This window comes from Protobothrops mucrosquamatus, unplaced genomic scaffold (genome assembly GCF_001527695.2).
Source record: "Protobothrops mucrosquamatus isolate PMUCROS unplaced genomic scaffold, P.Mucros_1.0 scaffold378, whole genome shotgun sequence".
In the NCBI taxonomy this organism is placed as follows: domain Eukaryota; kingdom Metazoa; phylum Chordata; class Lepidosauria; order Squamata; family Viperidae; genus Protobothrops; species Protobothrops mucrosquamatus.
In genome coordinates, this window is record NW_015386710.1 from 235,993 (window position 1) to 256,484 (window position 20,492).

A 20,492-nucleotide genomic window follows, 5' to 3' on the forward strand; every position below is an offset into this window, starting at 1 on the left:
AGAATGGAAGATTTTATCCATGCTTTTGAAGAAAAATCAGCTACCATCAGCAAATAGAACAAATAAAGCAAAGGTAGAAAATCCTGACATTATGGTTCTATAAAGTAGCATTTTCTAGCTATGTTGGGGCTGCAGCTTCTGAAATTACAAGCCTAAAGCTAAAAACTCTGGGAATTATAGCCTACCATATCTAAGCAGTACCAAGTTGGGAATGTTCTTCTATATTATAAGCATGATCCTACAAAAAGAAATATTTTGATATGCCATTTTTGTTGTCTTATGAAAAGAGATTTAGTGTCATGTTGAACTTTGCATTTGAAATCACTAGGGTTTAAAGTGCTCAACTTTGGATAAGTTATATCTGTTTTCTTAAGGATTAACTACTCTTGTGTTATGTGTACATGGAACCAAAGGAAACAATCATGTACTGGTCCTAAATCTGCTAATTAACCAATTAACTTTCTAATCCGAATATGCTCAAATGATTTTATGTGCAGTCAAAATAACAGGTGTAACTGGGGAAGATACATGGATTTTCATAAACATTGAGTGTGAACATCTGCTTCACTGAAAAATTTATATCATTTTTGAAGGAAATAAAGTATAAATCACCTGATAACTGTCAGAAATGTCCTCAAAGTATTGTCTAGGCATGTTCCAAACTAAAGTTAATGGGACTTGCATCTGGACACACTTCTAAAAATTAAGGGATGTGATTGTTCTGAACATTAACTACTTTAATGTTTTGTACAATTTCAGTTGCGGCTAATCATAAATTTGCAGATCACATATAGATTTTCTAAAGGGATTACAATGCATGGAGTAATATTTTTCTGGTTCATATACTTGCAATTCATTTAAAGACATATTTTTCTAAGATGCCAGATGTGATGTTAATTTCCCCATACAGTATAAAGACATTCTGATTTAAACATTAGGTGAAAACAGCAAGTGTATGCTGTAGATTATGCTAGATATTTGAAAGACGTTTGCCAGGCTACTTTCCTTCATAGGACAATCCACAAGAATGTTAATACTTCCTAGTGATAATTGTGCAATCAGGATGGGGGTAGAAAATGATAAGAGAAACAACAATAATAAAAAACAAATAAGCAACATACCCATACATTTAATGGAATGTGGAAATGGTCTTGGGCAAAGAGATGCTGCATAGAGATCATTCAGATAAGAATGCCACGGCTATAAAATGGGTTGAGCAAGAGTGCCAGGAGCAAGAACTTGGGCTTTAAACGTCATGGCGGAGAATTGTAAATTCAGACTTCTAAGATTCTGCTAATGTAGCTTTACAATGAATTAGAAGAAGCTTATCTGTCCTGTCTGATCTACCTGATAAGACTGACAGTTTATTTCTATAGTCACTGTTTGAGCTACAGTTGTTGTTGCACTGGAACTTACTGTTCTGGAATGAAAATAACTGATAAAAGGACTGGCACTGCCTCCACATACTAGATTTCAGCCAGTTAATTTGTTGTAGTTGTCTTTAACAAACGACTTCATTGTTTCTTTAAAAATATAACTTTTATATCGGTGATGGAAATCCTAGTCAACCTAATGTTTACGGAAGTAGTGAGTCAAACTCGAATCAACACCTTCGGTTTCTGTAACTTTCTTGTTTCTAAAAGGTAAGGACTAAGTTAAAGTGTTACCTTTTAGAAATCAACCTCGTAAGATTAAGGTACCTTCTTAGTCACAATCGAGTCACCACGTTCATCGGGTACAGTAAGGAAGTGAATTTTGACCTCTTGATTTGTTAAAAATTAGTCTCCAGTAGCCCAACTTCATGGCTGCTAGCCTCATTTCCAATTTATATGTTATAATGCACCAAGAAATACTCAGGGGAATGTACACATTAGCTTTATTAATTGAAGTTTAGTATTGATTCAGAATCAGATTCAGAAGAATCAGGAGAAGATCCAGTTGTTAAGTTTATCAGAAAATGAGTCTTTTGAGTTTTCTGAACATAAAAAAATGTACAGGGTTGTTGTTATGATAAAAATAGGACAAAGAACAAGTATTAAGTATGATGGTTACTTTCATTTATTTATAAAAAAATTAAGGGATTAAAACCTAAAAATAGTTATAAGCAATATATTGGTTAAACTAGTTTGACAAGGGAATCGAATGTACAGATCATTGTAGTAATATTATAGTAATGTTATATATTTTAGCCAAGAAAGCATTAACATGGGCAATTTTGCAAACCGTTTTTATTATTTAGCCAAGTAGAAAGATGTATTTCATAATTAAAATGTGATATATCACAATTTTTTGTAATTTGTAATTACAAAAAAATTACAAACCAGTTACAAAAATTTGTTATCTAGTAATTAAACATCTGCAAGCAAACAAATAAGTTTAGAAAAATGCATGACAAATATTTTTTGGAGCAAATAATTAATTTGTTTGGTTCTAGGTCAACTTTAAACACAACATATAATTTAAATGTCATACCTACAAGGCACAAAAAATAGTTCAGTATTGGTAGAAGGAGACCATTTCAGGGACCTGATAGGAATCTGAATATTTATCATGATTCAGATGCTAGATGTCAGATATCTTGGATTATTACATTAATTTAGAACCTAAGTCTAAATTACTTCTATTAATGGTGCTTGCTGATGCATAAAGAACATGTTCAAAAAGGACATATGCTCTTTTTAATATCATCATGTTTCTTGGCAGACATAGAATATCAAAAAATATTTAATATCTGCTTTTACTGTAGGCTTATATGTGGCATGGCAATCCTTATGTTTTCCATTGTATTTTATTACTAAACAAATCCGTGAATTTGTGTCAGTGAAAATGCTACTACATACATATTATGTTTACCAAATAATATTTCCTTTTATTTGTTAATAGCCTCATTGGATTTTATTATTGCTTGCACCTGTAGAGGTGATTCCCCCATTTCCCCCGTACATTCTGTTTTCATGCTCAGCTTCCTCACTTTGAGTCCTATTTAAGTTTCTCTACTGCAAAAAAGATTTATTTGGACAATATGCAAGTATTCATTCAGTGTACACCAAAGCATGCACATCTCTTTCCTGAAGTTCAAGCAATAATGCCTGATTGTGACTACTTTTTCTTGGCTATTTTAAAAAAATATAAACTTTAACAAATATGCGTTAAAAATACAGGCAAGTTGTTTAGTGACCAAAGTTACAACAGCACTTAAAAGCATCTCCATGGTCACATGTCATTTGTCCCGGGGTCACGTGATCACCGTTTGCAACCTTCTGACAAGCAAAGTCAATGGGGAAGCCAAATTCATTTAACAACTGTGTTACTAACTGAATAACTGCAGCGATTCGCTTAACTAATGTGGCAAGTAAAGTTGTGAAATGGGCAAAACTCACTTATCCAATGTCTCATTTAGCAACATAAATTTTGGGCTCCATTGTGATCATAAGTCAAGGCCTACCTGTAAAGAGATCAAAATAGACCCTGGTTCTTGATTAATGCAACTGGGAAAGACCAGCATGACAGACTTATGTTCTATTATGTTTTTGAAGCTTTGCTTTTTGAGAGACTTATGCATCCTTGTGGCTGAGGGTAAAGTGGCAAGATGATAAAAATCTGAGTCTCAGATGAGGCGCTACTCCCCTGTTTCATTCTTAACTGCAGGCAACATGTTAAGACTGCTAGCAATATTAGAATATACCAAGATAAATCTATGTTTTGACATGTAACAGCTCAGAATCTTGGTAACTGCTTATTGCAGGCAGCATAGTTTAAGGCATTTTGCATAACATTTGCCTTCTAGAAACAAATAGGCATATAATTACTCTGTAATCGTATAGTAATTAATGTCTACCATGCCTATATTGCATAATTATATGCCCTGCAAATTATATGGAAATTATACTTGGATTTAGTTTGCATTTCCTCACACCCTGTTGTAGACAAAATAAACTTGTGATTTAATGTATAATTATGACTGTGGTGATGTTAAAATCTACTAGGATGCTACAACTATCTTTTGCCAATTAAAGGTTTGGGGGTTTTTTTTGGCTGAGATTTAGAGATTGGTCCTCAAAAAAACTGTGACTGAATCAAATAATTCTTGAACTAGGTTCACATCTAGGCTTGTAGTATGAAGTTATTCATGAACTCAGCATGCCTTCTAATTCTGAACAGGAAATCCTAATGTGAACGAAGTCATATAAATAGCCTATTTAATTTGGCTTCAAACATTTTGGGGCATGTTTAGGTAGGCAGTTCTGAGCCAAGATATATTTCTATGTTCTGTGGCACCCTTAATCTACATTCCAAGTTAATCTTTGTGGCTTGAGCATCAAAACTATGATTGCAGTTTCCCCAAACTGCGAGATGGGTGGTATATGAATTTAAAAGCACTAGGCATTTATATATTTTCTCTCAGAGGCTACTTTCTGCCTTAGATTTTCTGCAATAATCATGAATTTCCCAACTTAAGTTTCAACTTGCTGCAATAATCTTTTCCTCTCCTTTTTTCTTTTTGTAAATGCAGCGGAGCCTGTCATTTCGAAAGGGAACAACTGTCTGGATGCTGCAAAAGCCTGTAACCTGAATGATACCTGCAAGAAATATCGATCGGCGTACATAACGCCCTGTACCTACAGCGTGTCTAATGAAATCTGCAATAAGCGGAAGTGTCACAAGGCCCTAAGGCAGTTTTTTGACAAAGTTCCCCCCAAGCATAGTTATGGAATGCTCTTCTGTTCCTGCCGAGATACTGCATGTACAGAAAGAAGACGACAGACTATTGTTCCTGCATGTTCTTATGAGGACAGGGAGAAACCAAACTGCCTGAATTTACAAGATACTTGCAAGACGAATTACATCTGCAGGTAAGATAACACATGACACTTGGGTGATTAATGAGGTGGTGCAAAGAACTGCTGAAATTGCCCGAGCTAGGGAACAGTATTTTCATCAGGGAACAGGGCAATCAGGAAAGAAAACTTGTAATCTGTAACAGAATAATAAAACAGCTAGTTGCATATCACTGAAATATCTATTATCCCTGGAAACTGTGCATGTGTTTGTATACACACCCATATGTACAGTACCTATAGCAAGAAAGAAAATGAAGCAGTCTATCCCTTCTCAATAATTCTACCATTCTCGCTGTTCTTGGCAGCTGAATTAACAATTTTTAATTAAGAAATATTTGATAAAATGAAAAAATAATAATGTAGTAGCTTGTATAAGTGTAATTAGTTTCCCTAAACAAATTGTGATTGGTTCATAGTTTGGTGTGGCTTCTGATATTTAAAGCAAGAAGAGGGAAGGTATTGAATAGACAGAAATGGTAAAAAAGACAATTTCCAAGAGATGATACACATGACTCATTATCAGTGAAGCAAACTTTTTTTAAAAAAACATCAAGGAAATTTTGGTATTGTAGCAGACTGGTGAAATACTATTTAAAAACAACAACAACAAGCGATGGGATCAGTCCAATTATAGATCATCCAATAATATACTCACAATCTTCTTTAAAACCCAGACTGGAACTGTAAATGCAAAATTCCATTTTCTATTTAATTTTTATTTTGCAGTATGCAGGCTTTTTATTTATTTAAGACTACTCAAGTTTGGATGTTTCATCAAAACATCAACAAGTTAGAACATCAACAAGTATGACATCAGTTTTGTTTGTTTGTTTAAAAAAAACTACTTTGGGAACATACCAACTTCAATTACATAGAATCAAGTTGAAGCATTAAATAAATATGATAAATAAATAAACTTTAGTGAATGTTTTTTGGTCTTTCTTCTAATAAAGAGGCCATTTCCTCATTAGTGATTTATACTGCCAAGCACTCACCATTAATTCAGTATAATCAAAAAAGGTCATAACACAACTATAGTCCTATTATGATGTAAAGACTTTTTTAAATCACTGGTGAGATAATGGCCATTATCCCTGCTTTTCACACATTTATTATTTAAATCATTTGAAGAGTCTGGGTTTCTTTTATGTATAGTTATTCTGATTAGTACAGCTCTGAAATAATATTTCCAACTATATGCTTCCTAACTGTGTAGCTATTTTCATGAAACTGACAACTAGAATACTGGTACATTCTCTGATTGTTGAAAAATAGAAAATCAAATGGTTAACCAAGATTGCCTCCTCTCTGAAACTGCAGCATATATTTTTTTAAGTGCCATCATTACTCCACCTGCTATCTTCATTCGTTTAGGCATCCAACTTTCTAAATGCTATTTCATTTTCTCACTTTCCCTCGTCTTTCTTGACTTTGCATTCTCATCATTGCACTTTCCAGCTCCTTGGTCAAAAAAAAAATGTTATTGCTATTTTTTGAAAGCAGCAGGAATATGAAAATGGATTTTTGTGCAGATTACCTATTACAGTTCTCTTTCCATTGTAACTTCTGCTTGTAGGTTTTACAAGCAATAAAACAGTCTGGCTGTTCAGGTAATTGTTTCACAGCTAGGTCACCTTTGTTTTTTCATCACTTGTTTGCTGTAATATTAAATAATGATTTGCATGTGCAAAACAGGTTATATCAGACGGCTGATTACTGGAATTGTAATGCTGACTTATATTTTGCAGTGAGACGCTTTTGGACATAGACTGTTAAGTTCTACTCTTAATGGTTAGAGAATTAGCAAATCAAAGTGTTTTTTTTTTACTATGTCTTGTTTGTTATTTTTGTGCCTTTGAGTGCCTTTGTTGAATTTTGGCAATTACTGTGTTTGTTATTCTCTAATTTTATTGGTAAATTGGATTATTCTGTCTGATGAATGGTTTGAAACCATTAGAATCATTACTTTTTCCTGTCCTTTCCATTTTTATTTCCTGCTTTCTATAATAATCAAAATTAAACCTGTACATCAAGATACTTTCCAAAAACAGTATTTTGCAATGAAGCTAAGTACCTTGTAGTGCCATAGTTGAGTTTTTCAGTGTCCCTGGAGCCGAAACACATGTGAAAACGCTTTGCTAACTTGAATATTGGCTATATTAGAAATATGGAGAGTATTAGTTTTCAGAAATATGGAAAAAATGATATGTGAATATACTGTAGAGGCAACATTATTTTGTTTATGCACTGCACAGCTCTTAGCCTATAGGTCATTTTCTCAGCTTATGCCATTTCCTATCTATCTACTCTGATATGAAGAGCTTCAGTGCAGTGTTTATTTTTAATCATATTTCATTATTTTATTGATAGGAATATAATATCACCAATTTTCAATCATATTATGTCTTCTCTTATTTTGAAAAACTGATAATCAGTGCTGCTTATTGACACTGGAAACAATCTTGGCCTTATAAGCAGAGAAAATTCCATCAGTCTCGTTTAATGACGCAGAGACAATTTATTATGTGGTTTCTAAAAGCTTTTCCAGAACGCTGATGACTAGGGGAAAAAAATCAAGGTAGACAATTTAGCAAGCCTGTGAACATTGCTTGCCCATTTCAACATCGCATGAATATAAATTTGCTGGATTTACTCCACTGAATATACTACATTTGAAACTGGAACTAGCTGGACTTGAATATAAAGATGGGTTCTTTTCCTTGTCATTTTGAAACACTCACAAACACACTCAGCTTAAAAGCATTATACAGGTAGTTCTCGACTTACAACAGTTCATTTAGTAACTGTTCAAAGTTACAACAGCACTGAAAAAACTGACTTATGACCGTTTTTCACACTTATGACTGTTGCAGCATCCTCGTGGTCACAATGATCAAAATTCGGATGCTTGGCAATTAGTTCATATTTATGATAGTGATCCCCTTTTCTGACCATCTGACAGGCAAAGTCAATGGGGAAGACAGATTCACATAATAACCAGGTTACTAATTTAACAACTGCAATGATTCATTTAACAACTATGGCAAGAAAAGTTGTAAAATGGGGGAAAATTGACTTAGCGACATAGGTTTTGGGCTCAATTGTAGTCGTAAGCTGAGGACTTATTTGTATTTTCTCCTGGTGCTTTTTTTTTTTTTTTAACCAAAATCCTCTTTGACATTCTTTTGGTTTACATTTATCTTTTATTCAATGCTCTAGGTTGAAAGCACACATGACATGAAATTTTCACATGCATGACCTGTTACAATAAATGAGAGCAGTGTACAGTTGCCTTATAGGAGAGATGGGTGGCATAAAAAATTAATAAATAAATTAAATAAATAAAATCACAAAAGATTGGTGATTTTACATATTACTTTTGGTTTTTTTAGAAGAAATGTCAGGAAAAAAGAAAACTGGAAAGAAAGAAAGGCCACCAATCAGGTGAGACCTGATTGGATTCTCCCTATTAGTCGTGCATGTAGGAAATCCTCATTTTATGTATGTTTCATTAATGATAGGAAATATGATGATTTACTATCTCACTTTATATATTGGGGGTTTTGTTTGGAATATAATGGGAGGAGGCTTAGAACAAGTTATGAAAAGTTTCATTACTTGCATCAGATAAAGAGACTTTTAAGATAATAGGCTTTGTGTTAATAGCCAGATCCCCTTTATAGGCCCGCTTGTTTAGATAATTCTTTTTGATTCTTTAATTTATTATTTAAATACTATTGCCTTTGCTTTTCAGCCACAAGCTACTAACAAATAAATATGTAAATGTAAAAGACATGACAAATAAGGAGAAGGAAGCAAAAAGGAAAGAAACAAATAAACTTGCACTGATCTGTTAGCTAGTTGGGTAATGAAGCAAAAAACAAAACTCAGAGAACATGAAGGACTCCACAGAATATTCAGTGTAATGGCTTCTCGCAATGATAATTGATGGCGAGAAGAGCTTGATGCTTTTCAGCATAACTTTTGGTGACCTTGTTTTTCTTCATTTGCTCTGCTCAAATTTATCCATATTCATTAACTACCTTTGCTGCCTTTTCCCTCCTCCTCAGAAAGGTTGGGAAAATGATTCCAGTGTCCCAGTGCTGTGATCTAAAAATGCTAAGTCTGTTAAGACATTGCAGGGGCTAAATGAAAATAATTATATCCAATGGCCTCTAGGCACTTCTTTTGGACATTGAGAGTTGTGTTTAATTTTGTTTTCTAATTGAAGGAAATAAATCAACTGAAGAGCATGTATGGATTGAAGACCCTAGGGGGTGGAAATCCTTCCTAGTAATAGACATATCCACGAAGTGTATAATTTTGTTATTTATCTTGTTAAATGTGAACCTTATATATTTCAGGTAACGACTTTAGGGTCTCAAGAAGGTGTCCGAGAGAGAGAGACACGAAGGTCACAGGTAATTCTCTTTTACCTGATTTTTACGACTGTACGTTTGAGTCTCCTAGCTTATCTTCCTTTAGCCTTTCACTGACACTTTTTCCTTTGAGATCATACAGACACACACTGTAAAAGACTATGTTTTAAATATGTGAGTCACACAGGAATTACTGCCAGAACGAAAAGCATGGTAGTTGAATAGTCCTTACGTTCTGTTATTCCTTTGTCATAATATCCCAAATAAATATTGGTATCTACCAATGAGAACTGGAAGCATGATCTCGCTCCCCAAAAATGATATATTCTTTGAAATATAGCGCCAATTAGCTGAAATTTTACAATCGTTGAGTAAAAAATACAAGAAATTTAGTAATCTAAATGACATTTCTTTTTAGTTTTTCATCAGTTTTGCTCTTAATATTTAAAAATGTTAAACTATATAATAGTCCTGGATATTCCATTTGCTTACATTCTCTTGTTTGGCTTAGCTTATTGCATTTAGGAATGCCCCTTATGATTGATTATATGTGAATCTACTCTGTGTGCTGGGACAAAGTAGTGCCACAGTTATACTTGATTCCTCTTGTTGATTTCTTTATTTCACTTTGAGTTAGGACATTGTTAGTAGTACTATGTTAGTTTTTGGCCAGATGTTATTTATTGTCATTATGTAGAAGAGTTTATGCCTCTTAAGGCCTCACATTTATTCACTATGTACTATCTTTGATATTGAGTACCAAATGAACTCAGTCTTCCCTGAGTTTCAGTAGATACCTAGGGATAATTATACAATGGCTTTTACACTAATATCTACAAAGTTTATGCACATCCTTGTTTTTCTATAGTAATCTTGGCCACTCTAGTTCACACAGCTCGGTATTAATATAATGTAAAAATATTCAATGCATTATTGTATTAAAAACTATATTTTATAGGACACTCCATTTCTCTGTGAAGTTTCCCCTTCAATGTTTTTAATGCAGCTATTTGAGTTGAGTACTGATTCCAAAGTTCTTACTCAGATTTTAATCTGGGACATTTTTATCACAATAACTGAAGTATGCAGAGTACTGGTTTGTTCCATAAATTAGATTGCTTTGCATCCATTGCAATACTAAAACTCACTCCATTGCAGAGGAGGCAGTGTGAATCTTCTAAACTGTTCCTCCATATGTCTCATCCAAATACTGAAATTGCAGTAAGATGTGATTGTTGTGTACCATCCAGAGTCTCTTTTGGTAATATGGATAGCTATGCAAAATAGATAGATAGATAGATAGATAGATAGATAGACAGACAGACAGACAGACAGACAGACAGACATGCATGCCCTATTTACTAGTTCTCTCTCTCTCTCTCTCTCTCTCTCTCTCTCTCTCTCTCTCTCTCTCTCTCTCTCTCTCTCTCTCTCTCTCTCTCTCTCTTTCTCTTTCCACATCAAGCAAAGAGGTCATCATGCATTAAGCATGCCAGTCACAAACCTTTCTTTCCATAATCCTAATGAACAATGAAAAAATCTATCACTGTTAGCAATATTTCTTGTTTTTGTCTTCCTTAACATGCTGCTCTCTTGTCTCAAAATCTCATTATATACAGAAGCATAGAGGTGAGACTTCTCTGCCATGACCCTGAAAGTTTTGCATATGTTCAATTTTTCAGATCATCCACCTTGGTTTCAACTTAGTTCTTAAAAGCTTGGGGCTTAATGCTTTGAGCACACACTTAACTGATCTTCCTTTATTTTATTCTTCCCATGACCCCATTTCTTTTCCTTTTTTATTATATTTCTTAGCACATGTGCTTGCAGTCAGCCACTGTCATATCTTTTCAGTTATACATAGCGATTAAAATTTAAGACACTATCATTACAACATATTTGATGCAAAATATTCAATAATTCCCACATCTAGGATGATTTTTTTTAGCATTATTCCGGTTTTGTCTTTAATTAAAGAAAACGACACTGGTTTCTTTCTCTTTCTTCTTTTAAATTCTGAGATAAAGTTTGTTGTTAATCTTGTGGTTAAAAAAATGAATCAACTATTTAACTGGCCTGGCCCCTTAATTATGTCTCGATTCTTCATCCTGGTCCTGGTGCATCACACATATGGCTTTTCTGCTATGGCATCTGCAGGATCTTGCTGCTTTAATCAGAATGGATGAAAGCAATGGTGCAGGGCAGCACCATAAGCTCTTTTCATCAGTCTGAATTTTCTGCACACCCTCTCTAGGTTTTGTGCTTGCACACAATATGCTATCAGGTAAGATTCTAGCCAAGAAGCCCACTATTTCTGCCAAGAGATAAAGGTTTCATTTTTCTCTCAAGCCTGTCCAGCTGCCATATATTTTCCTGCCATATGAGCAAGCTCAGTTTTCCCCACATTCTTTTTTCCCCTACCTCATTGCATTCTCACGTTTTTTCTCCTTCTAATGGGAACATCCAAAACTAAAATGTTGCTTGTTCTGCTATTTGCTTGGATCCAGTGCCATTGGTGTTCTTTTTTTTCTCAGAAGAGGGTCTTATTGTTAGTGCCTTTATAGGCTTCCAAGAGTCCACAAAGTAGATGCATAGGTACCAGAGTCTCTGTTCTTCTTTGGGTCCTCCTTTGGGTCATTCAAACTTACAACAGTGCTGAATGAGCGGTAGTTATGACTGGGCCTCATACTGAAAAACATTGCAGTGTCTTCACAATTATGGGACCGTGATTTGTAACCTTTCCTGCTGCTTCCCACAAGCAAAGTCAATGGAAGGAATGAAGTCGGAAGTCATGGTCACACGAGGTCTTCTCTGAACAACCCACAGAGTTCTCACTTAATGGGACTTCTGGAACTGCCAATGCTAAGTATGGTGGGAGTTATTTTTAACTTACAACCATGCCACTTAATGATGGAGTTTCTGGTGTCAATTAGCATTGTTAAACAATGATTATCTATATAATAACTGAACATTTAAATTAAATTAATGTTGCTTCTGTTTAGTCATAGCCAACCTTGATTGTGACCCAGATAACAGGTCACACAACAGTACCAGGCAATTGACTACCCATTACCCATCTGACACCCAACAAGCAGCAGGTACTTGTCTGCCATCTTCAGAATGTCATCTTCACCATTAATGCAGTACCATTAAGAAATAATTATTCTTAAAATGGAAAAGAAATCAGAGCAAGATTGGTACCACTATGTACAGCTAACACATTTTATTAAAAATTGGATTTTTCAATATTTTTGCCAGCTCTTCTGTTAAAAGAGGAGTAAGAAGAGTAAATGGTCACATAGGCTTTTATAGGAAACTACAGGCCTATCAAATCAGCCAATGTTATTCACCAGAAAGCAATAAATTAGTTGGAATCAGAAGACTCTGGTTCAGAGCTGCCTTTATTCTCAGATCAGTGCATAGGCAATCACTTAAGTTCATTATAGAAAGATAATCATGCTAAAGTGAATGATTATTGCCCCTCCTAGTAGTTCAGCATTCAAGTTAACAATGCATGGAAATGGGGTATTCCTTTATTTAAGGAAGAATGGGTGGATTATGTGAATGTTCAGATAATTACTTGAAAGACCATCCACTGGACAAGAAAACGTCACGAGGTTCGTATAAACCAGAAAAGGTGTTTCACAGAAATTCAGATTAGAACCTTTAATCCTGAAATCTCATAACGTGGTTTGACATTTTTGATTACTGTATTAAGGTCAAACGATGTTAAAACTAGATTTGAAAAGTACGAAACTGTTTCTTCCCGTGTTTAGACAGTATAAGATGCCTGTTTACTCTCTGAAGTCTTGCTTTTGAATGAAGAAAATGTTTTATTGGTTGGTTATTTAATGTATCAAATTTATATTTATCTTACCACATTGATGCCATGTTTAAAGAATATCACTGCAGAAGCATATAACTAAACATCTAAAAAGTTTTTTTAAAACAACAGCAACTAGGAATTGTGTAATGTAATAAACATTTGAAGAGAACAGGAAAATTACCCAGTATCTCTTAAAAATAAAAATGTAATTAAAGCACATTCCCATTTTGTTCTTCACAGCTGCTGTACACATAATGGTCAAAGAAAAGCTTGGCAGCAATTTACTTAGAAGTAGCCAAAAATATTGTTTTTCTTGGCTTGTTTCAGAATCCAGATGTGTTTTTCTACTGAAATAATCATAGTCCTGCATAGTCTCTGCAGGTATCAGAATATAGTAATGTCACATAAGGTACTTTCCCTTCCTTACAAAGAAACAAATGAACAAAAATCCACTTCCAAAATCAAAATAATGAAATAATTTTCAAAATGCAGAATTTAAATATTGCTTTTTAAAAGAAAAAAAATTGATGTATTTTGTCATGCTATTTCAGTCATCTTATGCAAATGTTCTTTCTAGATGTTATTGGCATGGGTCTCCTGCAAATATAAAGTACAAGCAGGTGCACAGTGTGAATTTCAAAAGTCTGCCATGAAAATCCCGGAGGAAAATCATTCTAAAATGAAGTATTCTCGTAGATTTGTACTTATAAATATCAGTTGCAGTATCATTTTGAAAATGCATAAATTTTCTAGTTGTGACAGTTTATTGATCCTCATCCATAAGGATGCAAATTGACATTGGCTGGCTATCGAAAACACAATATATCTCTATTCCAGAGCTCTGTGGAAGCTTTGATGTACTCCTAAAGCTTCCATGCAATAAGCTTTTCCGGTTACATCTTTACTGGGAGAATTTCATATTCTGAGTTTCTCTGGCTTTTATAAAAATATAGGAAACCTTTTTTCCCCACACCAAAACAGGTAGTCTTAGAAGCCACTTTCATAATCTTACTACCCACACACCGAATCTAGTCACCATTAGCAGAAGGCAAAGAAACACAACTGAATTCCTTCAGAGCCAATAATAGAAAAACTCTGATATATACATAATGCCCACATTTTTATTTTATTTATTAAATTTATTTGCCACCCATCTCATTTCAAAGCAACTATGGGTAGCTTACAGCACTAAAAGTCACAAGTCTCGAAAAATCCGCAAGTTGCACACTTGGTCTGTGTCTGGTAGTGCGACCCCATCCAGAACTAGGTTAATTAAGTCCAGGATCTTGAAATTCCATGGATCCAAAGCCATTTAGTCTTGCTATGGTTCAGCTGAAGCCTATTGCCTCCCCATCTCAGATTACATTCTAGATAATTTGCCTTTTATTTACTATGTACACAAAAACCTTATGGATACACACAAGTCAAAGAAACTTATGAAAACTGCATATTGAACCTGTTTGATCCAGCAGATTGAATCTGTTTGATCCAGCAGATTGAACAATGGTTTCAGATTTAACCTCAGATGTGTGATTGATCCAACAATAAACACAGTTCTTTTACTTGATTGATTGATTGATTGATTTGTAATTGAAAGAATACACTAGGGAAAATAAATTAGTGATGGGTATTCACAATTTATCTATTGTTTGTAAGCAGTCTTGGATTCCCTAAAACATAAAACCTCAATCATTCAAAATAGGAAATATGAACTTCTACATTACATGTAAGGTCAAACAAAGAGATAGACATCTTAGTACATTATAAATCCTATATAAATTATTAATACTGTAGCTCAAAGAATATTACCCCAACTCTAAGATTCATGCATTTTGAAACATATATATGCATACATACATACATACATGCATACATACGTGCGTGTGTGTGTGTATTCAGCATAAGGCGCATTTCATTTGATGAATAAATCTATAACTGTGTCCTACAGATTCTTACTGAAAATGTGAGCTTTCGTGTGTGAAGTCTTTCATTACCTCTTTTTGAAAGACTCCCATTTTCAAGTTATTGGAGCATTTACAGTGTGCCAAGAATGTAGAGTCAGGCCAAGAGGTTTTCTTGTAGAACATTCTCTTTCATGAATCCATATTTGATCTCACTGATTTGTTCTTCACTGGATTTTATATCTGCTATAAGGAAATAAAAGGGGATGTCAACATTTAGTAACGGTGTCCTTTTTTCAGTTTCTGAATAAACTGTGGAGTCTAGTCAGTGCGCATGAAGAAGAACTGTTACCGTAGTTCCATAAATTAAGGAAAGTGCAGTAAGAAAAAGAAAAAGTTATCCTTGTAGGCTGTGTATCCCCAGCTTTTATTCCATTCTTCCCCATTTTCTGGGGAAATTGATGGTTGTTGTCATCCAATGCAATGAGAGGTATCCCTTCCCACAAAACCAACATCGACTTGCAAGATTTTAACACATAGTTATGAATTATCTGTCAATTGCAGCTTTTAGGATCTCTTATGAGTATGGAAGTGCTTTGGCTTGTTCAAACACGATGGAGTTATTTCAGAATGAAAAGAAAAGACAGGCAAGAAGGCCACAAGGCCTAGGAATTTCACATCTTTAATCCTTGTAATATTTTCTCAGACAGCTTGGCATCAGGCTTTTAGGAAGTAGACAAAACAGTTTTCTTGTGAAACTGTTAGGAGAATTTTACATTTTGCTTCGTAATCTAGAACTTCTTAAAACCAAAATTGCTCAAAACAGAAGCATTCCGCTCTGCAAATGCAGCTTCGCAAAGTAATTTGGCCAGCTTAAGTTATTTTCTAAGTTTATCATAAACCTTATAGCTTTGCTGATTTTAACTCAGTTGAGCTATCTTAAACCCAATTAAGTCTTCTTGTAGACAATGGCACTGTTTTGGATAAGTTAAATGACCGCCATACAAAATGTTAAATGGCATTACTGGCTCATTGCACCTTACCTTTTCAAAGAAACACAGCAATCTAAAGAGCAGTATCCTTCATACCAGTGGTTAGTATCTGGGTGTATCTTGAGATAAACAGTTTAGCTAATTTCAAACTCTAATTGGTTTACATGCTCAAGCGATTAAACAAAGGCCACAGAAGCAAGCCGAAAGCAAGATAAAGAGACCCCAGTTAATTAGATTCTGTTCTTTCATTGTAGAGCACTTTGATCATTATCTTTGTGATTCAGAGCTAAGTGAAATCCAGAATTTACTGCAAGTGTACCGTGACCTATAAGGCTGCTTTAGGACAGTAATCTGAAAGTAGCTTCATGATATTGAACAAGGAGGCTAACTTTATTTTGTGCAATTCTCATATCCACATTAAAGAAGAGGAAATCAGATTACTGTTTTCTGTATGAAGGATAGGTTTTCCATGTAACATCCCAAGACTAATTCTTAATATCCCCATGTAGGTTGGAGATAACTCCTGTCTTAGTAGCTCTTGAGATAACACCTGGTGTACATGATATAAAAAATGTACTATGAGTTTCTCTAACTGAATTTCTCTGAGTTTGTCTTTTGTTTTGTTCATTCACATGATGAACCAAGCATTTCATGCAACACTAACAGTAATAATGTTCAGCTGTGTAGCTGTGGCAATGTAAGGAATCTGAGGAGCTGTCCAGCGTTACCCATTTTGACTGATGTGTGTGTAACTGATAAATTTCTGTTAAAAGTGTAGCGGGGCTGGCTGAAAGACTTTGTGGGAGCCTGCCCGGGGAGAGGGAGGCTCGGACAGTTGCCGCTGGTTTTGGGCGCGGCGGGCTTGGATCAGGCAGAAGGAAAGAAAAAGGAGGAAAGAAAGGTGGTGGGTGGTGGTTGTTGTTGCTGTTGTCGGGGAGAGACCAGGTGAAGTCGGAGAGAGATTTGAGGTTTTAGCTGATCCCTCTCTCTGAAGGAGAGGGAAGGAGAGAGTGAGAGAGAGTGAGAAGGTGGAATTTTATTGCTTTCTTTCGCAAGTGGGGATATCCTGAGTGGAGGCAAGAGAGAGAGAAAGAAGAGAGAGAGTTGCTGGGGTTGCTAAATACAGATTTTAACAATAAAGAGAAGGGGGAGGGGTTTGACGCCGACGAGACCTGGACTTGCGAGCGATGACAGAAGAGAAGGAGAAGCTAGTCACCATTGCTTTGGGGTCTAGCGCCCCCCCGAACTTTGATTACTGTTACTTGTGCAAGTTAAAGACATTGTGGGAAGTTGCCCTCACAGGGTGAGTTGTTATTGCAGAATGCTAACTACCTTCGTTCGTGTTCCCAGTGCTGCCTGGAGCCGGGGTTTTCTCTACCCCTTTTGTTTCCGAACGGTCGCTGTAAAATCATTGACTATTGCTGCTGTGACTGCCGGGGCTGTTTAACATGCCACACATTGACTATCGGGGTTAGCGGCTGGTCATCTTCGTTCCTGAAGGCCCCCCCCCTTTGACAACAAGAATCTGCCGGCTCCTTGCTTTGTGTGAGCTCCTGCTGGAAAAGACACTTTATTAATGCCTCAAGAGCGCAGCTTCTGAGTGCGACGGAGGGGAGTGGGATTGGGAGGGTTTGGGCTTTGGCGGCCTCTGAGGAGGTAATGCTACAAAAGAAAATGAGAATACTATTATTTGATTGTGAGACTTCATATATTATAACAGTTCATTGAAGATCTAAGTAGTGCAACTCAAAATAGGACATGATATTTTTTGTTTTTCAACAGAAGAATGAGATGTATATTTGCGTAAAGGAGAAAGTTAAACATCTGTATTTCTGTTGCATTTGCTTTATCGTATTTATGTTTGAGTTAAAATAGCAGGGTTGCTATGTATTTTTAAGTGGAAGGTTATGGATGATTATGTTTTGCAAAGCTAAGTTCTCTAAGGCTTTAAACAAGTGACATTAAATAAATTTCATAATGCATTGATTTCCTAATTTTACAGGCACTGAACATTTAGAGGTGATTTTGTATGTTGTATTCATGTTTATGTGCCATTTTTTTAAAAAAAAATAAATTCCAGACCTTTACATCCATGCATTCTAAAACCCCTCAGTGGACCATCTTCCCAATGATGTTGCCAGTTGCTCTCCAGTATGGCTTCTTTTTTTCATTGTTCAATAATGGTCTGTGAATAATCCTATCCAGTATCATTCTGCCATTTTTAATTGAGCAAATTAAATGTCAGCTTCTGCTTTCAAAATAGTCTATTGGGAATGCTGCTATTATGACAGCACCAGCTCCATGGTTGTCAGAGCTATCCATTTTACTGCCAAGTTTTCTTCAAAAATTGGAAGATGGTACAATGTTTCTTTTAAAAAAGCTATGGTTGTAAAATATGTATATCTTATTACTTACATGTGTGTAATAATAGAAATTATTATATTTTTCAACTTGAAATAAATCATCTCAGTCGAGACAGTTTGTCAGATTTTTTTACATCAATCAGAACTTTTAAAAACTATTTCTAGATATGTTGATGGCTTCCCAAATTATGTATTATGTTGTGCATTACTTTAGTAAGGTCAATTGGAAGTACTTTAATAAAACTGCATCCTAAATAAAGTTTTTATTTATTTCATGCTTAGAAAATATTAACTTCCTTTTAGCTGAATGTAAAGAGCTCACAAATTGATTCTAAGAGTGCCAACAATGTACATAGGAAATATGTAGAGTATGACAAAAGACTAAAAGTAGTCTCAGATATCAAAATACTTTCATCCACTTGGATGCATAGGTGCTTACCACTCCTTCCTTCCTTCCTTCCTTCCTTCCTTCCTTCCTTCCTTCCTTCCTTCCTTCCTTCCTTCCTTCCTTCCTTCCTTCCCTCCCCTCCCTCCCTCCCTCCCTCCCTCCTCCCTTCCTTCTTTTATGCATCAGCCTGGGTAGGGGAGAATGTTTGGAAAGAATAGCTTTGAAAGATCTAGCTTTTAACTCATTAAAAAGTTCTTAAACCAATCTAACTTGGGATAAGAACAGCTAGAGTGATATATATCATTGTTTAAAATTGAAACAGCCAGTGAATACTACTTGGGCCATATGAGAGTTGAATTTAAATAACAATTCCAGAACATGTATTTATTTATTTAAAAATTTTATATGGCTGTTCAACTTGCACATTGCAACTCTAGGCAGCATATAATATATCAAAGACAAAATGAACAATTTAAAATTGTTCAATTTAAAATTGGAAACATTAAAAGGGATGTATTTCTAGGGATAGAATCAAATTGTATGAACACATCTTAGTTACCTTAACATTCATCTTAGAGTAGACATAATGAATTTTTATGAATATATGTTATTCACAAATATAGTGAGCAGTTTCTAGCAGAACAATTGATAGGCTGCTGCATGACGTTGTATTACATAGAAGAAAACATAAAGAGTTCAATTTAGAGTTAAGACTTTTTATCCTAGATTTAATTTTTTTAAAAAGAAAAGATCAAATGGCAAGATCTTCAAAATCATAAAGTTTGTTATTAAATAAATGTTCTGATATATTTGTCTCTCTGAGCAACCAAATTAACATACTTGTTGGTTTAAGACAGTTAAAGACCTTTCTTTCTAGATAGTCAAACCTTTTGTTTTTGAAAAAATTGCTTTCTGATGGAGAAAAACCATAGCATGAATGTTGAATACATTTATTTGTTTGTTTGTTTTTTAATTATTTAGTATTTATTCATCTATATAAATAAAAATGTAAATGTTCGTTTGTTCAAAATCTTAAATCTCCGAAAGTTCTTCACCAATTGCTTTGAAATTTTGACACAATGTTGCATTTGAATACGTGCATGTTTTTATATACCTACTATTATATAGATGTCATACCTGTGACAGGTAACATATTACAAACATGCGCTTTCTCTTTTCTTTCTTTTCCATTTAACCAGACTGAGCCACAGCAACGCGTGGCCGGGTACAGCTAGTTTATTTAATAAAATCCGAAGTCAATACTCTACCACCTGTTAGAAGTAGCCTGACAACTCATTTTCTCAGCTGCCTTATGAGGGAACTCTGACCTATGGACTCACAACTTAGACCACAAGGATAATTTTATCTCATACTATAGATTGATTGATTGATTGATTGATTGATAGGATCCCAAAGGTGCTTTCATGCTTACTGAGTGCAAGCTAAGGAAGACTTTCTACCTAACTTTGTTAATGATTTCCCATATCCCTAAAGCTTTGGTGATCTGAATGCAATTAGAGAGAAGCCTCATTCTACCTTATGGTCTATTCCTATTATATATCATTATATTTTCTGACTTGTCCTGAATTTTAAAATCAGTGTTCAATTATTCACCCTATATCAGTGATGGCGAACCTTTTAGAGACCGAGTGCCCAAACTGCAACCTAAAACCCACTTATGCATCGTCGGGTGCCGGGTGGGTGTGGCCCATTGGGTGGGCGTGGCTATGGTGGTAACAGCAGACTGGGTGGGACTAAAAAGTTCAATCAATCAATTCCAACTTTGCAAGATCTTTTTTTTT

At 35.0% G+C, this 20,492-nt stretch overlaps 1 protein-coding gene across 1 annotated transcript in view; it reads left to right on the plus strand.

Moving 5' to 3' along the window:
- GFRA1 (GDNF family receptor alpha 1) overlaps positions 1-20,492 on the plus strand; it is a 235,896-nt gene that overhangs the window by 142,877 nt on the left and 72,527 nt on the right. Inside the window, exon 4 of the mRNA XM_015815824.2 lies at positions 4,514-4,853. Coding sequence (XP_015671310.1) covers positions 4,514-4,853 — 340 coding nt within the window. The remainder of the gene's footprint in view (positions 1-4,513; positions 4,854-20,492) is intronic.